The sequence below is a fragment of the Somniosus microcephalus genome, chromosome 6 (genome assembly GCF_052327205.1).
Source record: "Somniosus microcephalus isolate GS21.2 chromosome 6, FLI_Smic_1.0, whole genome shotgun sequence".
NCBI lineage: Eukaryota > Metazoa > Chordata > Chondrichthyes > Squaliformes > Somniosidae > Somniosus > Somniosus microcephalus.
The window spans coordinates 94,958,214-94,979,353 of record NC_140992.1 but is presented as its reverse complement, the minus strand read 5'-3'; the positions used below and the strand labels follow the sequence as shown (position 1 = coordinate 94,979,353).

At 41.0% G+C, this 21,140-nt stretch overlaps 1 protein-coding gene across 5 annotated transcripts in view; it reads right to left on the bottom strand.

Annotated features, from left to right (window-relative positions):
• gigyf2 (GRB10 interacting GYF protein 2) overlaps positions 1-21,140 on the bottom strand; it is a 156,738-nt gene that overhangs the window by 126,298 nt on the left and 9,300 nt on the right. For all 5 annotated transcript variants that reach the window (XR_015078714.1, XM_085990566.1, XM_085990565.1 and 2 more), the window contains exons 2-5: positions 8,691-8,756; positions 5,665-5,794; positions 3,467-3,562; positions 2,461-2,569 (exon numbers count right to left, since the gene is read on the bottom strand). Coding sequence is in view for 4 of the 5 variants with exons in the window: in XM_085990566.1 (XP_085846692.1) it covers positions 2,461-2,569; positions 3,467-3,562; positions 5,665-5,794; positions 8,691-8,731 (376 nt within the window). In the remaining variant the exon portion in view is untranslated. The remainder of the gene's footprint in view (positions 1-2,460; positions 2,570-3,466; positions 3,563-5,664; positions 5,795-8,690; positions 8,757-21,140) is intronic.

The window sequence follows — 21,140 nt, the reverse complement described above, 5'->3', positions numbered from 1 at the left end:
TGCAAATGGATAATGTTATTGCTTTTTGGCCAATATAAGCGACTGCTCATTTTAATCATGGATGTTTTAAGTGCTGGGGACTGTACTGTAATTCAGGAATTAAGTTTTTAAGAGCTGAACAAAAACAGCTACTAAATTAACAATGATGATGAATAATGAGGCAATTAACCAATAAACAGCAAGATGAAGAACCTTTCTGGCATGAGACAGCAGGGGGAAAAATTTGGTTGATTAGCATCTCCCATTAGCGCCTGTCGTTTTGCGGCAGCGCTAAACACTACCGCCACGATCTCCTGCGCCTACAGATCATGACGTCAGCCGAGCATGCAACACCCCGGGCTGAATATTGAGTCGCGCGCCCTGCCTCCGCGCCTGCCTCTAGGAACAACAGGTAGAGGGGAACGTTTTCAAGTCGGGAAGGGGCTGGGGGAGTGCTATTTAAAGGCGGGCGCTTCCTGTCTTTTGTCGGCAAAATTTTTGGTACACGCAGGTTGAGAGGGAGAGAGACGTCCGGAAAGATTTAACGCTATCCTAAGGAGTTTTGGCCCTCAGCACCTTTTTTGAGGTTCCTAAGCGCCAAGCTCTTTCCCTGGGCTTATCCATTAGTGCTTCCAACACAATTGCTTTAGAGGTCTCTCCGGGCCGAGATTCAAGGCTGCAATGAGCAGGATGTGGCTGGCCAGCAAGATGGCCCCTCCCCTTTAAGAACTGGACAGCGCCAGTCTGTCTGGCTTCCATGGTAACTGACATCACTCGAGCTTCAGTAGCGTTCTGAGGTAGCGCCTCGCTCCCTGACGTTTGCGCCTTGAGAGATGTGTAGCACCTGATTTAGTGCTCAAATCACCTCCATGGGCGATAGAGGCTAATTTTGCAGTCGGAGGCGATAATTAGCGGCGGGCGCTAAACTTTGCACCCGGCCGATATTAGCGCCCCAAAATGGGCGATACCCAATTTTTACCCCAAGATCTCTTGTTGACGTGTTAAAGAGAACCAGTACCAGAATACAGGCCGAGGGAAGAGATTACGAGACTCCCACTTCAAGGAAGAAAAGTTGTTTACAGCATCCGTAGGATTTCTTCCAATTAGGGTGGTACCCCTTCAGTGGGGTGTGGAAAAATAATTAAGAATGGCAATTATACACTGGTGCAGCGTAACATTTTCATGGCACTCGTGTTCTAGAGAGATTGGGGATATGGCACATTTGGCAGGAGAATGTAGAGCTAGAGCATACTGCAATGGCTATCCTGCAGATTTCTTTAATAAGTGTAAAAATATGGTGTTCACACAATTTCATTAGCACCATTTTATTCATACCGATATATGTAGACAACTTTCATGTGGTATATAGTTAAAAAAAAATTAAACTTTTGAATGGAGTTGTGTTCTATTTTTGCTGCATCATACGGAACACTATGTAGTTGCACTGGAGAATCCTAAGGGGAGAAGTAATCACTCTGCTGCACAAAACATCAACTGCTTTTTCATCAAACTGAAAGTAGTACAGGAAACTCTTTATTATCCGGCACCAACGGGACCGGCGTGGTGCCGGTTTATCAAAAAGTCCGGATTACAGAGAGATATAGTTAAAAGGTACAAGAGCTCCATACACAGCAACAAATCCAGGCTTCCCTGTTGCTTAGCAACATGTGCAGGAACTCCGGCCACAGACCAAGCGTTCCTGTTGCTTAGCAACAAGTGCACGAACCCCAGTTACACAGCCACAGATCCAGGAACTGCCACTAATATGAAGTAACTTACCTGAACCTACTCCTGAATTTTGCTGGTTAACAGAGATTTCCGGTTATTTAGGTGCCGGTTAAAAGAGAGTTTCCTGTAATTTTATCCCATAGGTGGGAGTACATGTGTAGTGGTTACTAGGGCCTGACCTCAGTGGAGGAGTTTGTTTGGTTCTAGTTTATGTAAGTTTATCGTGAATCAGGATGGCACCAGCAGGTTTGACTTCTACAGCTGACGGTCCAGAATACTATAGGGCAATGAGAGCGTGGGCATTGTAACCATGTGCTTGCTCACAGCAATTTGTTTTAAACTATCAGAAACTCACAGGAAAGTAGTCCAGATTTGGTTGCTTAGTCACATGTTGAATAAATACCATATTCGCTCAGCATGAAATAAAATATGTCTACCTCTCATGGTCCTGGCCCATATATATGTTGTACATGGTCCTTTACTTTGCATCTGGCCCATGCTGTACCTCACCTGGGAGTACTTGATGTCAATACTGGGTATTAAAGTAGAAAAACAAAAAAGTTTTACATTACTCCCGAAGCCTTTTAATGGAAACACACTTGTGGCAAATTCCTTTCTTATTGCAATCATTACTAATCACTCTGAAGCATATGTACACTTTGGCACTGATGTCTTTCAATTGCTGAGCCCAATAAGCAGGTATCTATCAAGTAGCACACTCAAATATGGGATGCTTAAATTTCTTATGCTTACCTCGACCTCTTGAGGAACTTCTACCTCTTGGCGCCCCTACCACTGTTCCTCCACCTCGTCCCATTAATCTTAGGACAGCTGCACTGTTTACAGACATGGAAAAATTTCTCTGATGGGTTTAAACAAAGAACAATAGTGAACCAGTTAAAAACAGTCACAAAAGAAATGTAACAACATGTAGTAACAGAGTGAAATCATCCACTGAGCTGCAGGAGTTCAATGAGCTTTTGAGTCTTCCACACGCAAGACACACCTGAAATCTAGTCAATATGCCATGTTATGTTGCAAAATTCCAATTTATAACAACATAATCATTCATATTCCATGAACAAAAGGGCAGATTTTCATTCTGATAACTAGCCTAATGTTATAACTCATCTGAGACAGCTCCCTAGAAATCCCATTTCTCACAAATTGTATTTAACAAGTAAATTATTAATTCTAGATAATGTCATTTTTGGGCACTTTTATAGGGGGCAAGAGATGCAATACAGGGCACATTCACTGTAAAATGTACTGAATATATTTTTGACCAGGTTATAAATAGATGTTAATAGCTAACATTTAAACAATAATAGGGTTAGATAGGAAATGGATTTACAGATTCCAATTTCTACCCAGTTACTTAGTTATTTAAATTAAAGTGACTAAAAAAGTACTGTAATATGAAAAATATATTTTAAAAAGATTTACTTCTACACCATAAGCAGGTCTGCCAGCTTGAGATAAGCACCACTGCAAAATGTAGCTTTGTGGTCATCATCCCTCTTTCCTCCATTCTGCTCATTATGTAAAGAGAGCCAAAAGGTTCATTACTATTTGTGTAACTAATATGACCCAGGATAAGCGTGGAACACTATTGGATCGACTAAATTAACTGGACACTATCTTTAAAAAGTTGTATGAACAAAATTATAAAAATGTTTGAAAAAGTCTCCCATAAATAAAAATGGTGTCTTTCCTCTAATAGGAATTAATATTTGTTTACAAAATTATAGTCACCCACCTGCTCTTCTTCTGTAAAAGGTACAAGTGCTAAAGGTGGCAGGGGCTCCTCTTGTAAAATAGGAAGAAACTCCTTATCAGTTAGGTCTACGGGAATCTAAATTACACAAGAAATAGAATTAAAGTGGTCAAACAGAGTGAAATAGTAACAGTACTCTAATTCATCTACTTTAACTATTGCAGACAAAAAAATACTACAAGAGTTGAGCCAGCACAGCTACTCAGAGTGCGTCAGTCTCCAGATTTTAAATAGTGAACAAAATTCAATGGTAATACAGGTTGAGCGCCCTGAATCCGGCAACCTCGGGACCGAGGCCGAGCCAGTTTTCGTGTTTTTCCGGACTTCGGAACGTGTTTCTGATGTCCGAAAATATCGCAACCTGGGCTCGGGCGTTTCCGGACTTCGGACATCAGAAACACTTCCAAGTCCGGAAATGCCTAGGCCCGGAAACAGGGTGTCCGGATTCTGGAACATTTTACAGATTCCGGACGACCCTGCCACCAATCGTCCCGGAGTCCAGAACTCTGGGTTTTGGACGCTCAACCTGTATAACACTGCTCAAAATGCTGCAGACATTGGTGACAATATCAAATCTGAGCCAACCTATTATCCTTGAATAAACTATCATACCCAGGGACTCCGTTGAACTATTTCTTTAAAAAAAATTATAGAAAAATAATATTTCATGTCCATTTTGGCAGTGATTTAGTATCACTATTATACTCACGTGCATTTTGTTTGTAATACTATCAAAATACTACGTTTAAAACACTAAACATTTTTCTGTTTGCTTCTACTAGCTAACTAGCAGTATGGGAAGAATGCAACTAGTGAACAAGTTCATAGCTCATGAATGCTACCAAGATTTTTAAACAACTCACCAGATCAACTGGCTACTGGAATGCAATGCAAAATTTACTGCAAAAAATTGGGCGGGATAGACTTTAGGCTATAGCCCTAATTTAGACTTTGAGATTTTGTCTGTTTCTGGTGAATAATTATTCCAGCTATAGCACAAATTTGATCCAATATTGCAGTTAGCCAAGAATCTTTACTTTCCTCAATAAAGTCAAGAATTCCTTTATTTTCTTGCAACAGGTGCCCTAGTTGTTATTTATATTTACATCCAAGTCAATTACTCCATTCTCGTCTTTCCCCGAGGCCAGAAGGGAAGCAATGTATTCCAAAATGTAAGGCACACTCCCTAAAGATCACTTACTCAAGATGTTACATAGAATTGTCACTTCTCAACTCTATATGTATTTGTGGACTGGCTCTTAAATGCAGAGTCATGAAATTCCTAAGTCACAAAATGAATTGAGAATGTTTCCAACCAATTCTATCGGAAGAATTTAAACAGCAAGTAACATTCGCACCACACAAGTGCCAGGCAATGACCATCTCCAACAAGAGAGAATCTAACCACCTCCCCATGACAATCAACCACATTACCATTGTCAAATCCCCCACTATCAACATCCTGGGGGTCACCATTGACCAGAAACTTAAACTGGACCAGCCACATAAATACTGTAGCTACAAGAGCAGGTCAGAGGCTAGGTATTCTGCGGCAAGCAACTCACCTCCTGACTTTCCAAAGCCTTTCCACCATCTACAAAGTACAAGTAAGGAGAGTGATGGAATACTCTCCACTTGCCTGGATGAGTACAGCTCCGACACTCAAGAAGCTCAACACCATCCAGGACACAGCAGCCTGCTTGATTGGCACCCCATCCACCACCTTAAAACATTCACTCCCTCCACCACCGGCGTACCATGGCTGCAGTGTGTACCATCTACAGGATGCACTGCAGCCTCGTCAAGGCTTCTTCGACAGCACCTCCCAAACTTGCAACCTCTACCACCCAGAAGGGCAAGGGCAACAGGTGCATGGGAACATCACCACCTCCAAGTCACACACCACTTTGACTTGGAAATACATCGCCGTTCCTTCATCAACACTGAGTCAAAATCCTGGAATCCTACCTAACAGCACTGTGGGAGTATCTTCACATGGAATGCAGAGGTTCAAGAAGGCAGCTCACCATCACCTTCTCAAGAGCAATTAGGGATGGACAAAAAAATGATGTCCTTGCCAGCAACACCCACATCCCATGAATGAAGAAAGAAAAACTTTGTTCAATGACAACAGTTTCTGACAGGCACCATGCAATTTACTAAGTCTTGCCAAGACATACCTTAAGGTCCTTTACATAAAGTGCTAGCATTTCTTCCCTTCCATAACGGTAATCTGCTAACTTATACTTTGGCAATGCTGGCGAGAGAGGAGGGGAGGTAATACTCCCACCGCTTGACAATGCGCGAAGCCTGCAAGAAAGGAGAGCATATTTAAACTCGTCACAGTCCTTGGTGTGGACACAACACACTATTATAATGATTTCAACAAGCAACAATGAATAGTCTTTGAGCGAAATTACATGACTACACCAGTGAAGAGACTTGGTTTATTAAAATTAAGTCACTGCAGCCCAAAGATATCCAATAATTCAAGGTTTACAAAATTAGTTTCACCACTCAAAAAACGCTATTTATTCACTACCTGAAAACCTTGGTTATCCACTGCTGGTATTTCCTATATAATGTTTCCCTGGTTGTAACAGAAATGGGAATCTGTCCCATTTCAAATTATAATATTTCTATGTTATACCTTTTCATTCCAATTTTAATTAGGCCCAAATTGGCAAATTAAAGCGGCTTCTGCTAATTGCTTTCTGGATCAAATTTATATTGTACTCATGCATTCAGGGGAAGGGGCTCAGTGGCCGTGAAAGCTTTCATCAACCCACTGACTTCTGAACTATAGCTTACCAAACCACAATGGCAATGAAAATACATTGGCCCTGAATTTCCGATTGGAGGCTTCCTGCAGGTGGATGCCTCTGATCAGCAAAAAATCTACGAACCTACCTGCTGGTCCCGGAGGTACGGAGGCTTCCGATCTTGGGCCTCTCCTCTTGGAAATGCGCAGAGCCCCACGTATCCCAGGGGCACATGCAGTTCGCAAGCGCCCTTGGGATCACGTGGGCCAGCTCAACTAATGGAAGAAGGGAATCCCACTTCATACTTTTGACAGTTCCGTACGCACAGAACTGTCAAAAGTATGAATGGGGGTTGACTACAAAAATGCACCAACACACAAGTAAATAAAGAAAAACCATTACATATATAAAATGGCATTTAATTAAATGTTAAACAAAAATTAAATTTTTTTTAAATATATTTTAACGGGGCTTAATATAAACTTACCTTATTGGACAGGGTTTTTAATTTATAAGTGAATGCTAAAATCTTATTTTCTATTTTTTTTTAAACACTTATGCTGGTAAAAGCAGGCCTTACTCCTGTTTTTACCAGGCGTCCACGGCCTTTCAGCAGGCAAAGGTTGAGCAAAAAGCGCAACTCTCCACCCGCAGAGGCACTTTTCTTGGGCATGCGTTGGATCTGTCAAGAGAATTCTTGACAGATCGCAAGTGCCAGTTTCAGCGCATGCGCTCACATGCCTAAACCCAGAACTTGCGCGGCCCCTTTGGGCACGTACACACCTTGTACGCACCTGTGGGGGGTCAGAAAATATGGGCCAATATAACTTCAATCACCAAGACAGATTAAATCTGTTTTGCAACATATGAGCAAAAATGTGAAATAGTTCCAAGTTGTTCATCAAAATTTACAAGCTGAAGAAAAACACTACAGCTACATTCTTAGCGTAAGTGGGAGCAATGGAAATCACAGCCATTGCACAGAAAATGAGTCACACAATGGCAAGACACAACACACCTAAAACTTGCTATTATGCACACTAGGAACTAGAACATCTCTGAATTCAGCCCATATCCAGTTTACAAAGTGCAGTACAATACTATACAAATAGGCCAAGGCATGAACTAAACCAAACTATGCAACACACTAGTTGGCATCTCTTCTGCACACATTTAGTATAATATGAACAGCTAGCTGGTTTCTGTTTCGGAATTGATGCGACATAAGCCATTGCTTTTTGAAGCTTTACAATTGTTTGAATCTTTAGTTTGGGGCTGCATGAGACTATGGCTCAACTCACTTCCTTTCCCTATCAGTTTGGTTACAAAATACTCCATTAGGTCTTTGCTAAGATGAAGATTACCTTCTATGCTACACTGCAACAGTCAACACTGCATCCCTTTTTGGACCAAAGTACAGAAACAGCGAGTATTGATTTTTGAAGTTGCACTGCACCATTAATACACTGGACTTGTTATGAAGTGGCATGAATGCTCAGTAAATGCTTGTTATGCAAATGTTCAAGGCCACACTCGTCTAGTTTTGTAAAGTACTAACTAGGATATTAAAAAAGCACAAAAAGAATCTTTCTGTAGGGTTAATAACTTGGAGAATACCTATGGTGAAGAAAGCACAAAGAAATAAGGACGGGGTAGAAAGGGATTAGAAGGGAATCTACAAAATCAACATTATTATTGAGTTATGTGATAACAAATCAATTTAGACTACTGGACAGTGATACTGATTATTTCTAGCATCAAAAAGTTACAGATTAATTAGGCTGTCCATTGCAGGTTTCTCGTAAGGCTACATTGTCAGCTTGGTCACATTATCAATTAATGTTCAGAGCGACTGATCAGTTACATTGGTAAGCTAGCGCAATGTTAGTTAGGTCCCATGTACTACAATACAAGTTAATCATTTTGAAGATTCGTGAAAGTCAATTTTCTTCAAACGAAACAGAACGCTGCACCCGGGGCCATTCTATTTTCTTGGTTGAAGAAAAAAAGCATGACTTGAAAAAAGCAGGGGCCCACTCAGTATGTTGGAATTAACAGAAGTTAAGCATGGTGTTGCTTTCTTTAAAACCTGCATCAAGGTTATCTGGTTCCTGCACCTCCAAAACAATAGAAGCTCTTTCACTTAGTTTGGCTCCAGCTCTTGGTCAGTTGAAGACCAGCCATTGAGATGTCCTCTACAGGATAGGCGATCCCAAAACATTAAATTCTCAAATTCCATCAACACTGTCAATCTGAACAAATTATCTGCTGCATGTTGAATATACATATAGACCCAACTTTTTCAGCTTGTGAACATTTTGCAGTTGAAAATGTAATATTTTTCACTACAAAAAACAAATGAATTCTCCCCTTACATTGAGACTAACATGCACCAGGTTAATAACTGCCACATTTTCAGCATTTATTAAAGAGAGATTTCTCACCACTCAGGTCCAAAGTTAAGTGTCTGTGTTTCTGCTGCCATTTTTCTCTTTTTTTCTCTCAATTCACTGTTGAAATAAAAATAAACAAACTAAGTTTACAAGTTAATTACAATTTTTTTTCTAATTAAGAGTCAGCCTGGTCGCATTCTTGCCGCTAGGTCAGAAGTTTGCATAAGTCCCACACAAGATTAAGCCAATTGTTTACAGTGCAATACTGAGGGAGTGCTATATCGTTGGCTGGAGGTGCTGTTCTTGGGATTAAACATTAAATCCTTCTGCCTGCTCTGGTAGTGCAGGTTGATAAGATCTTTATGATACTATTTGAAGGGCAGGGAAGTCACTAGTTATCCTGGCCAACATTCCTCCCAATGATTCTGAAAGGAGAAGTTCTATGATTCTGAAGAGGGGTTAGAGAAATTCTTACACAGGGTGTTGGGAAATGGAATGCCCGAACAGAAACAGTAGTGGAAGAAGCCATAAAGGAAGCGGATAAATATTGAAAAAAAAGGACAGGGGAACTAAATTAAATGGCTAGCTGCCAAATTCTAGTTAGTTAAGTATTGATATTTGCTGGATTTTGCTGTGCGCAAGATGGCTGCTATGTTTGCCTAAGTAAAACCACTGACTTCAGGAGTAATTCATTGTATATGAAGCAATTCAGATGTGAAAAGGTGCTATGTAAACACAAGTCTTTCTTTCATACATTTTAACTGGCAAGCTTGGCCTAACTTTCACAAAAAGGCTGAGAGTTTAACAATTTTATAATAGTTACCAGTTAGCATACTGGCAATTTAAAAATACATCTCATTTGTTACAAATGAATACTTTTAAATGCATACATTGAAATATGTACAATATTTACAATACAAACTAACTTAGCTGAAAAGCTATAGCTCAAAGCATTGTATTAGCAGGTTTCTGTAGCATTTAAGGGAAAACATAGGAAGTCGAAGTTAAACTTGATATCATTAAACAAATGTGAGTAGCTATTGTTTTAGTGGTTCTAGTCTCATAATTGAAGAATGGTCAATTGGCAGAGGTACCAGAGGAATGCCAGCAGCCTTGGAACTGTAGGCTACCTATAGTTTCTGGGATAATATACTCCATAGTAATAGCAAAAAGATATTAGACTTCCCACAGTAATCTAAATGCAGGCCCAGTATGGTCAAATCTGGAACATTGTCTGATGTTGTTCCCCTCACATGACAGGAAAACCATGGCAATGTAGAAGGTCCAGAAAAAAGCAACTAGAATGATTCCCAGTGTTGGGGCTCTCAGCTATCAGGATGGGCTCAAGGAACTAGGGCTTTTTTTCCCCCCCACAGGAGAAGCATATTACTTCAAGAAAATAGGATTTTTTTTGGAGGAAGGCTTACACGTGTACTCATGAGTATAACTTTAGAATGTAACTTTAGTTGGTTATTCTAGCACATTTGTGAATATTTAATTTTCATGTATTTACCATAACCATTTTAGTTGAGCCACAATTACTACAAGATCACTTCATATAGAAGTATTGCCAGATTCACCAATACAGATCACACAAACTTTCAAAGACTTAACATGGAAAACAATTTTCACACAATTGCCATACAAAGAGATACTTTGCTGAAATATGCAATGCCAGCTCTCCCAATAGTAAATGCACTATTCATGTAAAGATTCAAACTCAGACAAAGCTAACACAATAGTGGAACACTACAATTGAGTTGTGTTCTGTGCCAGAAAAAGAATGGGGGAAGAAGAAAATTAGCCAAGATTTCTGCTCCTGATTACGATTTGTGACCTCTTCTGGAAAGGGTAAGGATATCAGACATGGCACTGGGTTCAGCTATTTCTCTTCCTTCCTCCCCAAAGACCCACCATGTTCAAACTGCTTGCACAACACATTGTCTAGGTTCTAAGATCATACACCAAAAATGGGCAGTTAGGCAAGGTATGTCAAGACTGAACTGCAGCTATGCAACACCCTCACATGGAGCAAATGTCAAAAAAGTACATGTTAAACATAGCTTCCAAAGTTACTAAAGAAATTGTTCACTAAGAATCTGCAAATTGCTTGTTGGATGTGAAAGTGAAATTTGAGAGGGGCTAATGGACTCCATTTCCTTGAAGGAGATCTGTTTTTATTTTGTTGCCCAGTATTTATGTTGATAGAAATCAAGTCAATAAAGGAGCACACTCTTAGCTCAGTCAGCTCCCTCCACCAAAACACTCTCAGGGTCAGCTACAAGAAGGCAGATATGCTGCCGAGGAAACTAGGTGAAACTGCAGATGGCACAGTTCCCTCAACCTGATGACATTCAAAATAATTTCCTAACGAAGAAGCAAGCTAACTTTTTTTGATTTAAAAAACTATTTGTCAAACTGTTCTAGGAACATAGGAACAGGAGTAGGCCATTCAGCCCCTCGAGCCTGCTCTGCCATTCAATGAGATCATGGCCGATCTGCGACCTAACTCCATATACCGGTCTTTGGCCCATATCCCTTAATACCTTTGGTTGACAGAAAGCTATCAACCTCATTCAAAATTAATTGATCTAGCATCATTTGCAGAAGAGAGTTCCAAACTTCTATCACCCTTTGTGTGCAGAAGTGTTTCCTAATTTCACTCCTGAAAAGGTCTGGCTCTAATATTCTATGTCCCCTAGTCCTAGAATCCCCAACCAGTAGAAATAGTTTCTCTCTATCTACCCTATCTGTTCCTCTTAATATCTTGAAAACTTCGATCAGATCATCCCTTAATAATCTTCTAACATCTAGGGAATACAACCCTAATTTGTATAATCTCTCCTCGTAACTTACCCCTTGAAGTCCGGGTATCATTCTGGTAAACCGACACTGCACTCCCTCCAAGGTCAATATATCCTTCCTAAGGTGTAGTGCCCAGAACTGCTCACAGTACTCCAGGTGTGGTCTAACCAGGAGGGTCTTGTATAGCTGCAGCATAACTTCGAACCCCTTGTATTCTAGTCCTCTGCATATAAAGGCCAGCATTCCATTAGACTTTTTGATTATTTTCTGTACCTGTTCATGACATTTTAATGATCTATGTACCTGGACCCCCAAGTCTCTTTGGCCCACCAGCTTTTAGCCTTGCACCATTTAGAAAGTGCCCTGTTCTATCCTTTTTGGATCCAAAGTGGATGACCTCACATTTACCTACATTGAAATCCATTTGCCACAGTTTTGCCCATTCACTTAATGTCGGTATCCCTTTGTAATTTTATATGGTTCCATCTACAATGCCACCTATCTTTGTGTCATCAGCAAATTTGGATATATGAATTCCAATGCCATCATCTAAATCGTTAATAAATACTGTGAATAGTTGAGGCCCCAACACAGATTCCTGCGGGACACCACTAGTCACCTCCTGCCAATTGAGTACCTACCCATTATCCCTACTGCCTGTCTCCTGCCGCTCAGCCAATTTCCTACCCAGGTCAATAATTTGCCCTTAATTCCGTGGGCTTCTACCTTAGTTAACAGTCTCTTATGTGGGATTTTATCAAATGCCTTCTGGAAGTTCATATAAATAACATCCATAGACATTTTCCCCTGTCCACTATTTTAGTCACCTCCTCAAAAAATTCAATCAGGTTTGTCAGGCATGACCTACCTTTTACAAATCCATGCTGGATCTCTGGTCAACTGAAAATCTGCGAGGTGTTCAGTCACTCTATCCTTAATTATAGACTCTAGCAATTTCCCAAAACAGATATTAGGCTAACTGGTCTATAATTCCCTGGTTCCCCTCTCACCATTTTTAAATAGCGGAGTGACATGCGCAATTTTCCAATCTAAAGGAACGGTTCCTGAATCGAGAGAACTTGGGAAGATTATAGTTAGGGCACCTGCAATGTGCTCACCTACTTCCTTTAAACCCTGGAATGGAAACCATCTGGTGCTGGGGATCTGTCACTCTTTAGTGCCATTATTTTCTTCATTACTGTTATTTTACATACATTAATTTTATTGAGCCCCGTCCCCAATTTAGTTTCCTTGGGATTTCTGGTATGCTATCCTCTTCCTCTACTGTAAATACTGATGCAAAGTAATTATCCAACATGTCCACCATTTCCTTATTATCGCTGATATCACCACTTTCAGTTTTTAAGGGGCCAACATTGCTCCTGACTACCCTCTTAATAGAATTGTAAAAAAATTTAGCGCTGATTTTGATATCCCTTGCAAGCTTCCTTTCATACTCCCTTTTTGTAGCTCTATTTGTTTTGTGACCCTTTGCTGTTCCTTGTACCTTTCCCATTCCCCAGGATCTGTGTTACTTTTTGTAAAACTTCTCTTTTAGTTTTATGCGGTCCCTTACCTCCTTAGTCATCAATGGCTGGGGTTTTTTGGCAAGTCGAGCTCTTGCCCGAGGGAGTAGAAGCTAGTTCTCTATCACCTTAAATTCATTTCTGAACATCTCCCACTGATGATCTGTCATTTTACCAATTAACAAGATTTGCCCAGTTTACTGTGGACAGTCTCTGTCTCATCCCTTTGAAGTCGGCCTTACCCAAATCTAAAATCTTAGTAGCGGCTTTGCATTTCTCCCTTTCAAACGCTACGCTGAACTTGATCAGGTTATGATCGCTATTGGATAAATGTTCACGCACAGTTAGGCTGTTTACTAAATCTAGCTCATTACTAAATCTAATATGGCATGCCCCCTTGTTGCCTCTGGAACATACTGTCGTAGAAAACTATCCCAGACACACTCAAGAAATGCACTACTTTTCTGACAGGTGCTAGTCTGCTTATCCTAATCTATATGAAAGTTAAAATCCCCCATTAAAACCACTCTACCTTTGCTACACGCTTGTCTAATCTCTGCATTTATACAATCTAGCACTTCACGCTGCTACCAGGGTGGGCCTATACACAACTCCCACTACAGTCTTAAATCCCTTCCTATTTCCTAATTCTACCCATAAAGTCTCCACTGCCTGCTTACCTCTCGTTATATCCTCTCTAACAAGTACTGCTTAAAGTTTGCTGCTTCTTTAAAGAAGAAATATGTTGCTCTTTTGGACTGAAAACCTGCTGGAAGTACTTACTACAATGTTGGTTCCAGGCACCTCTGCTAAATACCCTTTATTTTTAGTATCCTTCTCACTCAACATCTGCATCCCTAAAGTCTTAGGTAGACTGGATGCTCAACATGTTCAACCAATGCAGAGTCGCAATCAACAAAACCAACAGAATGTTGAACTACATAGCCAAAAAAGTACACTACAAGCCAGTGTATGGTCACACTACATCTTGAGGGCTATGATCACAGAGATAACAGTGATATTCAAGCCCTTGTAGCAATGCAGAGAAGAGCTACAAGACCGATCGCTACTGTTAAAGGTCAGAGTTATGAAAAAAGACTGGGGAAAGGCATCTCAGAGGCGATACTAGAGGTGTACAAGATAGTTAACAGAATGGAAAAGGTAAATCCAGATTATTTTACATACAACAGAATTTCAACCAGCAAAAAGGTAAATTCAGGACTGATATTAGGAAATTCTTCACACAGTAACCAAAGTACAGAATAGACTTCTAGATAAAGTAGGGAAGAAGAAAACCATGGATTATTTTATCAAATAACTAGATGCTGAAATTGGGAAGAGAACCTTTCTGAATGGATGAATTAATATGAGCCAAAAAGAATTCTTCATGTGTAACTATCTTGTGATTCCATCTCCTTAACCTTCTCCCAAGTTTCTCATTTGCTCTCTGCTGGGACAACAGAATAACCACTCACTAAAAAGTAATTGATGTAAAGCACTTGCAGGTTTTTCGCCGAGACATGCTAAGGATCTAAATAAATGCAAGTCAGTCCATCTTTCATCCCTGTGTGGTGAATCCGTCAGTCCCTTCTTCAGAATTCGCAGCCTATCCACTTCTAGACATACCTCCCAGGTTGTCCTGCATTCCACAGGTAAAATATCATTGTAAACATAGTTTTAAAAATAAAAGCTGTAGCATTAAAGGAACTAAGTTCTTTTAAGTCACTTATTTTTGTTGTATTTTCATTGGTTTTCAGTTTAATTCTCCCCACCTATGATGTCAGTTAGCAACTAAAGCATTTGAAAAGATGACTGCACTTTAAGTCGCATGGACAACTCCACAACAATCAGCCTACATGCATGAATTGCAATGATTTTATGAAGGACAACATTAATGCTCAATTATTTTTTTTCACCTTTCTTCTCGTTCCATCTCACCACCCAGTAAAGTGCCTTGATGAATTTCCTACATTAAAGGTGCTATATAAATGAAAGTTGTCAGATACTTTATTGTCTGAAGATAGCCCGATTGACAGCTCTGTGATTGGAGACATCTTCAGGATGTGTTGGCTAATTCGAGTTCACTCAGGTCATTCCAGTGAGACAGGGCTCTATGAATGCCAAGGAATGTGCTTATATAAAAGCTCATCAAAAGATTCAGTTAAAAGGATTGAGAATCTCAAAACAATTTATGTTGGACTCAAAACAGTTTAATGCACCAATTAACATTAAGCGCTCTTGGTTCAACTTGCTACTGTGTATATTCCTTTCGCAAAACAATTTTGAGCTGCGACTATGTGTTTCAGGCTATCAGTGTGAAGATTCTCCACCAACCGAAGAGATCAGGAGTATGCATACAGTGAGCACCCCACAGGTTTCCCTCCCTTTTCAGAAGTCATGGTTCACTATTGGAAAGAATAGGATGGAGGTTTTGGAGAGTGATTGAGACGACCTCCAGGATAGCAATCTCGGAATTACTCAGTGCCATGTGCTACACAATTTAGGGAGAAGCTGATTAAACAGGTCAATGCATGGCTAGAAAAATGGGTGTAGAAGGGAGGGTTTCCGATTCTTAGGCAATTGGGACACATTCTGGAGCAGGAAAAAGCTGAACAGACAGGTTATGCTTCATCTGAACTGGTACCAATATCCTTGCAGAGTGGGGAAATAAGGTAGTGGGGGAGGATTTAAAGTACTGCAGTGGTATAGGAGCAAGCAGAGCAGACTTATTGGTAAAACAACTTGCATTTATATAGCACCTCCAAAGTAGTAAAACGTCCCATGGCGTTTCACAGGAGCAATTATCAAACAAAATTCAACACCAAGCCACACAAGGAGACATTAGGGCAGGAGGTAGGCTTTAAGAAGCATCTTAAAGGAGAGGTAGAGACACAGAGGGGGGCCAGGGATAAAAATTCAGAGCTTAGGGCCAAGGCAGCTGACAGGCACAGCCGCCAATGGTGGAGTGAAGAAAATCGGGGATACGCATTAGAGTGGTGCAGAGATCTTGGAGGGTTGTAGAGCTGGAGGAGGCTAGAGATAGGGAGGTGCGAGGCCATGGAAGGATTTGAAAACAAGGATGAGAATTTTTTTAATTGAGGTATTGCCAGACCAGGAGCGAGCGTAGGGGTGGTGGGTGAACAGGGACTTGGCGCGAGTTAGAATAGGGGCAGCAGAGTTTTGCATGAGCTAAAGTTTACAGAGGTTGCAAGGTGGAAGGCCAGTCAGAAGAGCATTGGAAGAGTCAAGTTTGGAGGGTTTCAGCAGAGGAGATGGGGCAGGGGCAAAGACGGCCAATGTTACAGAGGTGGAAGTGGGCAGTCTTGGTGATGGCGAGGATATGGGGTCGGAAGCTCAGCGTCAAATAGGACGCCAAGGTTGCAGACTGCATGACAGCCTCAGACAGTGGCCAGGGAGAGATGGAATTGGTGGTTAGTTTGATAGAGGTAGAAAGGGTTCAGAAGCTAGATGTTATCGTACATAGCAGGAACTGTGCAAGTGCAGAAAGCGGTAACAGGTGTGCACGTGCAGTATAAAGACATAACCATATAAGAATTACAAACAGCAGTGATAATGACCAGATAATGTTTTTTATTGATGTTGATTGAGGGATAAATATTGGCCAGGACACCAGGGATAACTCCCCTGCTCTTCAAAATAGTGCCGTGGGATCTTTTACGCCCACCTGAGAGGGCAGATGCAAAAGACGTACTAAGAAATAATGAAAAAATAAACACATATGACTTGCACGTTTTGTTTTTAGGAACAGCTACTATATTTTGGCTTGAGCAGGTCATCGGAAGGCAGGCTTCACCTTGATAGTTGACAACCCACGGCATCAAAGTAAGTGCTTGGTGAGAAAAGTAACTGGTGCATAAGATGCTAGTATGCTGTTTATTTTGGATCTTCTGCAGGCAATCCACATGATCCATTCATCATGGGAGGACCAGAAAGCAGAATCCATTGCCAATTGATTTCAGCAATGTAAATTCATTCCACCAGCCGAGGAAACAGTTGCAAGTCATGACCACATACAGGTACCAACAGCCAACTCTGAAGGAGCAAATCTCTGAGCACAAGTTATCGGTTACAACTACCAGCAGATGGAAATGGCAAAGAGGCCCAAACGAGTGGGTCCAGCGAAGAGAGAGAGAGATAGAGAAACCATCACAGTTGTTAGCCCAATGGAATGTTTTCTCTGTGCAAAATAGAATCAACAGTTTTGTAGATGACTATGTGGTCAACAGAAAGCAACTCCCAATTAAGAGTATTGGGAAATGACTGAACTTTGCATTGTGCAACTTGTACAGTGCTCAAGTTTCAATCAACTACATTATAATAGTTGCTTTGACGTTTTATGCCAGGGTGTATGTTCTGCTGAGCCACTTCATTAAAATTGCTTAATTTAAACTCCTGGATCATTCTGATTTTTGCTGAGTACAAAATGACTGATTTAACAGGAGACTTAGTTTCACTGGCCCTACAATATATTGACAAGTCTCCACTTAACTGTAAATACTATTGTTTCCCTATACAACAGTGAATATACTTCAAAAATACTTAATTGGCTCTAAAGTGCGTTGGGGTATTCCGAGATTGTAAAAGGCACTATATAAATGAGAGTTTTTTTTCCTGTCTTTATCTCACTCAAAGAGAATTACTTCTTAATCAGTCGCTGGTGATGTCCTGTGGCATTACTCTCAGGTAAAACTGGGTTTAGTACTCGGGGTCAAAGCAACTTTGTCCATACTTGTCTGATTTCTCCTCGCCCCAATCAATTTATATCTAGGCTGCACTACTCAGTCCAAGCACCAGTGCTTCACCCATGTAACTTAAATCGCAGACTGAACCAATGATGTTACAGAAGCTAGGAAATATCACAGACACTAGTCAAATTTTTCCTCCTCCTGTTCCAAGACACTACAGTGCTTCCCCACTCAGGAATTCTACAGTTGTGGAGTTCAGAGGTAATGGCACATCAAATGGACTGCTTTGTCCCAGATTGTGTTGCATGAGTGTTTTTCCGGCTGCATTCATTTATGCAAATGTTGGATACTCCATCACACTCCTGCCTTGAGCCTTTTAGATGGTACAGAAGCTTCTCGGGGCGGGGGTGTCAGTGTCAGGAAGTGATCCAGCTTCTATGCTGCTCTTTTAGCCATGATTTTGATATGACTAGTCCAGTTAAGCATCTGGTCAATGGTGATCCCCAGGACGTTGATGGTGGGGGACTCAGTAATGGTGGAGCCATTGAAGACTGGGGAAGTCTTGTTAGGCCTTTTGTTAGGGATGATTATTGTGGCATGAATGTTATTTGTCACTTGTCAGCCCAAACCCAAGTAATGAATATGAAACCAATATCTTTCTGCAATACATGAGTTATAAAATAACTAAACCAGTGAAATCTTAATTTTTAGTTATCAGCATTGTGCAAAAGAATCAGTTTGCTGGACAAAATAATAATAATTCAACTTTGTCATTGTACAATGCACAAGTACATGAACAACGAAATGTGATCTTGCAAGCTCCCATGAGTCCAGTACAAATAACATTAACATTAAACGTAAATAGCACCGTCCTGGGAGAAGCAAAGCCGCTGCGTCTGTGCGCGCCGCCATTCCATTTCCACCATTCCTCCTGTCCGACAATCTTCAGCCCAATGCCCGGGCCTGCTCACCAGCCGCCCCTCCCGGGGCTCCTTCCGTGACCTTCTCACCAACCGCCCCTCCTCGGGGCTCCTTCCGTGACCTTCTGCACCTGGTCTTCCCTGATGGTCACCCCTCCAGTTACTAACCAGGCCTGGCTCTGCTTAGCTTCCAAGCCTTGCCAGTGACCCTGTCCCTAGTCCCAGGATTTTGCTACTGAAATAACATTATCCTGGAAAGTGATCCATACACCACGGGAAAGTAAACAGTACAATAATAAAATTATATTAAACACTAGAAGCGCTGGCAAAAGTACAGCATTCTATGTACAGGAAACTTTGGTTTATCCGGAGGTTATATGTACGGAATACTCAATCCAACGGCAAAAATCAGGAGCCGTTTTCTATAAGTTTTTTTAGTTCTCGTTCTTTTTTTTTCCCCCAGTCAGGCACTGCAAGGTCTGTAGCTATAGCAACAGCTTCAGCTAGAGATGCTTGCAGCTGCAGCCGACTCTTTAGAAGCTGTTGCTAAGCAACAGTGTTTGTTGTCAGATACGGAGATGAAAACCTCCGTATGCTTCAACATTAACTTTGTATGTCCGGCAGTTTTGATAGATCGGCAACACTCCGGTCCCGTCGGTGCCAGATATCACAAAGTTTCCTGTAATGCAGTTTGGGCAGTTACAAATTGAGTACCACATTCATATAATATACAAGCAGTGATCGCTACCAATGTATCCTGCTGTACAAGGTGTCGTTTACTGTCCTAGGAAACAATAAATTGCACTAAGCTTGGGTTGGATACCATGGTGTAACATTAGATAAATATAAAGAGCTGCACATGGTTACTTAATTTACAGCTTAATGTAAATTTAAAAAATCTGCACCCTTTGATAGCTGGATACTCAGAAAAATTCCAGGCCATTAGTAAGGTACAAGTGCATCAATCACTTTTTAATTTACAACCTAGAGCTTGCCACTGGGACCACTAATGTTTCTAATTTACATTACCCAGAAACTCAAGTAAATTGATCAAACTTGCAAATACCAAACGGCAACTTGCATATATATTTTAACACAAAACATCCCAAGGTGCTTCACAAAAGCACAAGAGGTCGGTTTTAAGGAGGGTCTTAAAAAGGAGAGGTAGAACAGTGAAGAGGTTTACAAAGGGAATTTAATAGCACAGGTGGCTGAAGTAACAAAGAAACATAGGAAAAATAGGAGCAGAAGTAGCCCATTCGGCCCTGCTCCGCCATTCAATATGATCATGGCTGATCCTCTATCTCAATACCATGGCCCAGAACTTCGGGTCTCCACGGGTGAGTACGCACGGGGTACTCACCAGTCGGCCCAATGGAAGTGCCGGTTTCCTGCATGCACTGCGCATGCGCGGGAAACTGGCACTTCCGTTCCCCTGAAAGCAGGGGTTCAGAGGTCATATTAATTGGACAAATCAAACTGGGCAGGGCTGCCTTGAGGATGAGTTCATTGAGTGTATTAGGGATGGGTTTCTTGAGCAGTATGTAACTGAACCGACCAGGGGACAAGCAACCTTAGATCTAATCCTGTGTAACGAGACAGGATTAATTAAAAATGGCCTAGTAAAGGATCCCCTTGGAATGAGTGACCATAACATGGTTGAATTCCATATTCAATTAGAGGGTGAGAAGGTTGGATCTCAAACAAGCGCGCTAAGCTTGAATAAAGGAGACTATGAAGGTATGAGAGCGGAATTGAGTAGAGTGGATTGGGAAAATAGATTAAAGGGTAAGACGATACATGATCAGTGGTGTACATTTAAGGAGTTATTTTACAACTTCCAAAAAATATATATTCCACTGAGAAAGGGTGTAAAAGAAAAGACAGCCATCCGTGGCTAAGTAAAGAAATTAAGGATAGTATTCGACTAAAAACAAGGGCATATAAGGTAGCCAAATCTAGTGGGAGGATAGAGGATTGGGGAAACTTTAAAAGACAGCAAAAAATATCAAAAAGATTGATTAAGAAAGGGAAGATAGATTATGAAAGTAAATTAACAAAAAATATAAAAACAGATAGTAAGAGTTTTTATAGTTATATAAAAAGAAAAAGGGTGGCTAAAGTAAATGTTGGTCCCTTAGAGGATGAGACCGCGAAATTAATGGTGGGAAATATGGAGATGGCAAAAACACTGAATGAGTATTTTGTATCAGTCTTCACAGTAGAGGACACTAAGAATATCCCAACACTGGACAAACAGGGGGCGATAGGGGGGGGGAGGAGCTAAACACGATCAAAATCACTAAGGAAGTGGTACTCGGTAAAATAATGGGACTCAAGGCGGATAAATCACCTGGACCTGATGGCTTACATCCTAGGGTCTTGAGGGAAGTGGCGGTAGGGATTGTGGATGCATTGGTAATAATTTTCCAAAACTCCCTGGACTCGGCAAAGGTCCAGGCAGACTGGAAAACTGCTAATGTAACACCCTTATTTAAAAAGGGCAGTAGACAGAAGGCTGGAAACTATAGACCGGTTAGCCTA